General features: G+C 31.9%; 1 protein-coding gene across 1 annotated transcript; it reads right to left on the reverse strand.

Annotated features, from left to right (window-relative positions):
• Positions 1 to 249: 249 nt before the first annotated feature.
• LOC117180747 (protein PFC0760c-like) lies at positions 250 to 7350 on the reverse strand. The gene is made up of 3 exons (XM_033373238.1): positions 7331 to 7350; positions 1999 to 2546; positions 250 to 308 (listed from the first exon to the last, which is right to left on the reverse strand). Exons 1-3 carry the CDS (start codon positions 7348 to 7350, stop codon positions 250 to 252), a joined length of 627 nt encoding a protein of 208 aa, XP_033229129.1.
• Positions 7351 to 7568: the final 218 nt, after the last annotated feature.

Raw genomic sequence — 7568 nt, forward strand, 5'->3', positions numbered from 1 at the left:
TAAACAAATCAAGGAAAGGCCCCCACTAAAACTCCGATTCCAATCTTCATGAATCTCGCAGAGGCGAGGTTCGTGAATCTCGGAAGTTTGCCAGCCTCGGTTTCGCGCGGGGAAATTCAAATCAAGCGTGAGCAGCATAACGATTAAAATCAAATAACTACATTCACAGGCACATGCCCGAAAATCTATGACCTAAGCGAATGTGCGGAAGGCTGAATATACGTTATTTACCGCTAGCACGTGGATAACCTAAGCTTGACCTGAAACTCCCGGAGCCTCACTCGGCCGCGCTGCCTCGAGGGACTGGACTAGAACAAAACTATAATTTCCATCAATCTACTACTATTTTGACAACGTATATATCAGTACAATCCTGGCCTGAACGTGGATTATGATTTTCCGTGAAAGTACTATGAAAAATATCCGGAACTCCGGTAATTCCCCGTATCTCTAATTTTCGAGCGGGAAAATTAAAAAAAATCTATAACTGAAACAGAAAACTGATTTCAAAATGTAATTACCAGGTTCCATTCTCATACATTCATAATCAACGTGGATCCGTCGCTCTAATATAGAAATATAAATAGCCAAGTTTCCCATCATTGGTTGTAAATCTTCCCCAATGTCCGTGCCAATGTGACCAATGTGACGTAGAAGGATCAGGGTAGTGTTAGGTGGTGCGATAACTCCCTGGTATGATGTTTACAGTATTGCCAAGATGGCGGGGTACTGCGAGAGTTTTGATTTACCCTAACTGGGCTCTAACTATATCCGGTAACTGTAGTGATATAGTTACTGGATTGGTTCTAGGTGGCCATACCATGGAGTGGCAGTTGTAGTGGTGACGTCAAACCTCGGCGACAAGATGGAGAGGGAAAACTGTGAATTCTCCGCCGAGTGAAAATGCTCCCTTGATGAGAAGCTAAGGCCCACATTCTCGTGCTGAGATCGGAAAAGAGAGGCACAAGATGGCGGAAATGTGGTTGCTGATAAGTAATTCACCCTGGTCGTTAGTAAATTCGGCAAAACCTTGGTAGTGACAGCTCATCCCTTAAGTCCGTGGGGTTGTTATCGTTTTCGGAGATTTAGAGGCGGTAGATAAGCCATGCAACAAACGTTCGGAAGGTATAAATAAACAATTAACATTTTTTGATGAGTACTTTGTGGTCGAGACTACCGTTCTTGGTTCTGGTAATGTTGTTCGCGAATCATGAAATTGAATCCCCTTTTAAAAGTGACAGGTCAATGAAATTTACCCTGTCACACTTGTAATTAATTTGATTGTATAATCGTCGTATGTTTCTAGTTTTTCATATGGCGGTGGTGGTTCACTTGATGGTCGTCGTGCTATGTTTCCAAAAACTAACTCATATGGGGTACATTTTATGCCTTCATGTACACTTGTATTATAAGAAAATGTTGTATTTTGTAAAATTATCCTGGATGGTCAAACTGCTTAAATTTCCAGATGTTGTTTTAGGAAAAAGACCAACAATGTCCATGGAAATTTTTTCGAAAGCTGTACCGGGTGTATCAGTAATAACCATTGGACTTTCTTTTTACGCGAGGTAATTTTTTTTTAACGACATTGTAAAAATAATTGTATATATTTCTGGATATCTAACTTCATGTTTTCCCAAAAATGTTTCTGTTTTATCCTGTTGTAAGTTTTTGTTACTCGTTTGTGACCTCCAACTGCTGACGAGTGTGCTTCTTCAATTAACTGATATCTTGTATCTTTAGTAGGATATTGTGTTATTCCCAAGCGAATAATAACTTTTATAGTTGATTCCGAAAATGATGCTTGCAGTGTGTTTAATATTTCCTCCCATGGTATATTAATAACAAGTGGTGTTTTTGTTATACTAAATGATTTTAAATTTCATTTTTCTGCCAAATTCCGTAGAGAGAATATACATAGTTTTATATTTTTTAATGTTTCTGTAAGATTATCTTCTATTTCTCCTTCAATTGGTAATGCAATATGAAATTGCTTACCTTTTCTAATTTCTTTCGCGACTCCTTTTCGAAGTTTGGAAAATTTTGGCAAATGTTGTCGTTTTTCGAGAATGCTTGACCCCAAATCTCGAGGTTCTCCTTCGATGGTTGTAAAATATAGATAATTGTCTTTCCTCATAGACATTTTGTCACGATATTCTACAATATTTTTATTTGGATAAAATCGGCTGGATAATGAGATTTCAATAGGGGATGGTTTCGGGGGTGGACGATTATCTACTGATTCTATCACCTCAGGATTTTCAAAATCATTTTGAAGTGTTGTATTTTCCGTTTCTTGGTTATTATCTGTATCGTGTTTTTCGTTAGTACATTTCATTTTATTATCTATGTCATTATTGAAATTCCCATAATTAAATTTATTTTTAGGATAATTTTCATTATCATACTTAAAATCATAGTTTTCTTCATTATAGTTATCTTCTTTTAAATTGTCTTCATTATCATTTTCCTCATCATCATTAATTTCATTCTCATATCCTTCATCTTCTTCATTATCTTCATCTTCTTCTTCTGATGCACTAGTGCTTGAATAATAATTTTTTTCTTTATCTTCACTGAATTTCTGTAATTCTTCTTTGTTACATTTTCTTATTTTATTTTCTTTAACTCTTCTTTTCAAATAATCAAAATTTTTGGAATTCGAGTCTGAGTGTTCCATTGTTGGAGGAATTTTTATATTTTCTTTTCTAGGCCTACCTCTCTTTTTAACTATAGAAGTAGGGATTACTTTTTATTTTTCGTGCATTGATTTGCCCGGTCTAACTTGCTTTTTAATTTCTAAATATTCTGATTCAAAATTATCTTCTTTTTTTTCTTAAGCTTTCTTTAATATTATTTTCAAGAGCAGGAATTATTTTATGTGAGTCGAGTATAGCCTTACGTGGTCTACCTCTCTTTTTGATTTCCAAATTTGCATTTTGAAGTTACTCTTTCGATTCTTCTTGCTGAAAATTTTCAGCGATTTTTTTTCTTCTTCATAATTTTCAATTGTTTCTGGCTTTCGCTTTCTTAATTCACTTCTTGTTAACATAGCATTCCATCTTGATTCTTTTGGCTTATTTTAATTATTAATTTTATTTCTTTCTTCATCGTTATTTAATTTATTTAAAAAATTGGTAATTATTGAACTCATTTCCTTTAATATTCTTACATCTGGATTATTAATGCTTTCTTTAAAATTGTGAAATAGATGCTCATAGGCAGATTCATACATTTTCTGCATTGGCAATTGTGTTGATTTTTTTTATTTTCCTTAAAACTTTTATTTGTTTATTGTCCTATTATAGGAATAAATTCATTTTTACAATTATTATTTTTTAAACTTAAGCTTGTGCTTCCAGATGTAGTTGATTCAATTTTCGTAATATTTAATTTAGTTTCAGTAATTTCACTTTTTAATTCTTCGTGATTTAATTTTTTTTTCTTTCGTTCGTATCTCTTGATTTAATAATTCTTCTTCCTGATTTCCTATTTTTTTATTTAATAATTCTTCTTCTTGATTTCTTATTCCTTGATTTGATAATTCTTCTTCTTGATTTCTTATTTTTTGGTTTAATAATTCTTCTTCTTAATTTCTTATTCCTTGATTTGATAACTCTTCTTCTTCATTTCTTATTTTTTTGTATGATAATTCTTCTTCTTGATTCCTTATTTTTTGGTTTAATAATTCTTCTTCCTGATTTCTTATTTTTTTATTTAATAATTCTTCTTCTTGATTTCTAATTTTTTAATTAATATTTCTTCTTCTTGATTTGTTTTTTTTTGGGTTAATAATTCTTCTTCTTGATTTCTTATTTCTTGATTTGATAACTCTTCTTCTTCATTTCTAATTTTTTTGTATAATAATTCTTCTTCTTGATTCCTTATTTTTTGGTTTAATAATTCTTCTTCTTGATTTGATAACTCTTCTTCATTTCTAATTTTTTTGTATAATAATTCTTCTTCTTGATTTCTTATTTTTTTATTTAAAAATTCTTTAAGATTGCAATTAATGCTTCAGTGTCATTAATTTTCTTAATATTGTCAGTCGGGTTTTAGGATAGGGCATCAGCATTTACATTCATTTTTCCAGCTTCATAGATTACATCAAAATCGTACTCTGCTAATTTTAATTTCCACCTCGTTACGCGAGAATACGGATCTTTGCAATTTTGAAACCATACTAATGGCTTATGATCGGTTACTAAGGTGAATTTTCTTCCATATAAATAGGGTCTGAAATGAGTTACAGAAAAGACAATTGCTAAAGTTTCTTTTTCGTAGGTATCGAATTTTCGTTCGCTGTCGCTTAATGATCGTGATGCTTATGCTATTGGCTTATCTTTACCAATTTTTCCTTGAGATAAAATGCCTGCAAACGCATAACCGGAAGCGTCGGTTGTTAAAACAAAGGGTTTAGTAAAATCAGGTCTTTGTGATAAAGGTTCTTCGCACAATTTATTTTTCAGTGTATCAAATTCTTTTTGTTGAGTTTCTGCCCATTCAAATTTTACATCTTTTTTAAATAATTTATTAAGTCGGGCTGCTATGTTTGAAAAGGCTTCGATGAATTTTCTATAATATCCTGCAAGTCCTATGAATTCTTTTATGTTTTTAAGTTTTTTCGGAATAGGAAAATTTCTTACTGCTTCAAATTTTCTAGGATCTGGCCTAACTTCTTCTTTATCAATGACATGTCCAAGATAAACTACTTCTGGTCTTTTAAGTACGAGAAAAGCAGGTGAATTGTAAGGGGATTGAGATGGCTTTACTATTTCATCTTTTAATAGTTCATTGACCTCTCTCGTTATTTCTTCTCTTTAAACTTGGTGAAGTCTGTATTGTCGCGTAAATATGGGTTGACTATCTGGAATAAAGCCGTTTTTTTCATTATTTCCTTGGATTTGTATTCAGCGACCCTCAAAACCTATATATAAATTTAAAAAAAAATTGAGGTTATTTTGTTGTTTTGACCTTCAAATGACCTTGAAAGCGATCTAATCTGAAAAAAAAAACCGACAAACGATTCGGAATCAGCGACCCAAAAACCATAGACCCCCAAAGGTCGCCTCCGTAGACTTTGACTTTTTTTTGTGCCTGTGTTATTATTTGAATAATTTCTTTGTCGTGGAAATTCATTGCTAGATTGAATTTGATTTTGAGTATAATTACGAAAAAATTTCCTTTGATTTTGAGAATAATTGGGCGAAAATTGTCTTTCATTTCGAAAATTGTTGGGAAAAAGTTGTCTTTCATTTTGAATATTTTTAGAAAAAAATTTTCTTTGATTTTGAAAATTATTAGGAAATAAGTTTCTTTGGTTTTGAGAATTATTAGAAAAAAATTGTCTTTCGTTTTGAAAAATTTTAGAAAAATTTTGTCTTTCATTTTGAATATTATTAGAAAACATTTGTCTTTGAATTTTAGATTAAAGTTGATTTTGGGGCTGGTAAGAATTTGATAATTATAAACTTTCTAACTGTTGGTGCCATATGTCCAATCTTTCCACAGAATTGACATAATGTGATATCTTCGCGAGTAACAATAACTTTATTAGTTTTGATTTTATTTTCTGCTATTTCATTTGGTTGAGGATAGTTTGATCTTTTTCTTAATTCTTTTGTTGCGGCAATTGATCTTTCTATTTCTAATGCACTGTTAACTGTTTCTGAAAATGATTGTGACTTTTGTATCCTTATTTGAAGATCTGTTCTTAAACCTCAAATAAAACCATCGACTGCGTCTTTTTCTAATTCTTCTATAAAATTGTCTTTAATTTTATTGACTACCACTATTGAAATAAATTTATTTTTTGCTTTATACGCATCATTAATTTTATCTGAGATTTCTGAGATTTCTGAGACGCACCTCTAGTGCGTCTCTGAGTGAGACCTGTTGGTTAGTAGGTAGTTTATTCATGTTTGACGTTTGTGGGTCAAAGTCTGAGGCTGATTGAATTTTGACTTTCAGTATAAGTTCCCGTTTTAGTTGAATTTCTTTAAATTTTTGTTGTCGAAATGGATTAGAATCGTTAAAATAATTTTCTTTATTCAGAGGATCTTTATGTGTATTACCAATTATTGTTGAATTTGCTCTATTTTGGCCTTCACTATTTATGTTAAAATTTGTGATTGCCACGTCGTTCAATGTATTGTTTTCTAAAGTTTCGTTTTGAAAATTTTTTGAATTTGAGGAAAAAATTAAGGTTTCATCCTCGGAACTTGAATTAATTAGAGAATTTTTACTTGAAATTTGAGATTCAGAAGTGATTTCTGAAGTATCACTCGTACCAGGTGTGATACGCAATTATTTTTGCTAGTTCAGGAAATTATACGTTGGGGTTACAGGGCAGAAATATAAATGGTACAAGGCATACATATGAATGATACAGGGCAGAAATATAATTGGTACAAGACATAAATATAAATGGTGCAGGTTAAAAATACAGGTATAATAAATTTAGATTTAGATAGTATAAGTACAATTATTAAAATTAACAGATTTTTTGCATTCCGTTGAGTTCCATGTGCTTCTTTTTGTTTTTGTTTTATTTTTAAGAAAATATTGAAAAAAATACATTAAATTTTTCTAATTAAAAAAAAATATGGAAAAATTGTTAATATTTAATTTTAAAATACTGGAAAAAAAATGGAGAAATTTTTTCAGTTAAAAAAAAAATTGTAGTTATCTTGAGTGGAAGCTTCTAATGTGTCCCCTAAGGATTTACATTTTTCTTACACCTTCTCTATTCCCTTACACACCCTCCACACACTTACTTGGTGGTGGAAGGGGGACCTACAGTTTAAGGTGGGTTCCGAACCACCAAGAGAAACAGCCTTAAGTACTTAGAGAAAACATTTTTTTTCTCTAGAGGTACCGATCCCACGACTCTCCGGAGATGAACAACTCCCTTGCTAGGCTAGTGTTCACTGCATGGGCCACCGAGACTCTTCCAGAGTGCGAGGCGGGAATCGAACCCGCAAGCCGAAGGAGTGGGTCTAAAGCCTACGCTTTAGCCCCCACGACCATCGTCCCACTTTTGTAGTTATCTTTGTTATCGGTATTTTTTAATTTTAGCGGCCGATACACCAAATTAATAACGAGGCATGTTTTGTCCTAAAAGGCAGAAACTTACCTTGTTAAAAATAATTATTTAAAGGGTTTCTCATTTTTGAACGAAATATGGGATTTCGAAACAGGGATGAGAATAAAGATTAAAGAAAGATAGCTAATTTGAAAATATTGAAAAGAATTATGTTAATACTTCATTTAATTTTAAAATGTACTGGTATTTTTTTGATTTGAAAGTTGATTTGCACTGGAGTCTCACAGGTAGCAGAAACTCTCCATTCCAGATCTCCACCTTAAAATTAAGCTAGATCTTAATGATTAAGTTACAAAGAAATGGAAATTATTTTTAGTTCTAAACTCGTTGATAAAACTTACCAATTTTTATAATAAAAATCGCACTTTTAAAACTGGGGATTGCTGGAATATTTTAAGATCCCTTTAAAACTGGTATTTTCCTAATCGATGAGATTTGTTGTCGTTGGTTCGGAAGGATTCAG

The sequence above is a fragment of the Belonocnema kinseyi genome, chromosome 9 (assembly GCF_010883055.1).
Source record: "Belonocnema kinseyi isolate 2016_QV_RU_SX_M_011 chromosome 9, B_treatae_v1, whole genome shotgun sequence".
In the NCBI taxonomy this organism is placed as follows: Eukaryota; Metazoa; Arthropoda; class Insecta; order Hymenoptera; family Cynipidae; genus Belonocnema; species Belonocnema kinseyi.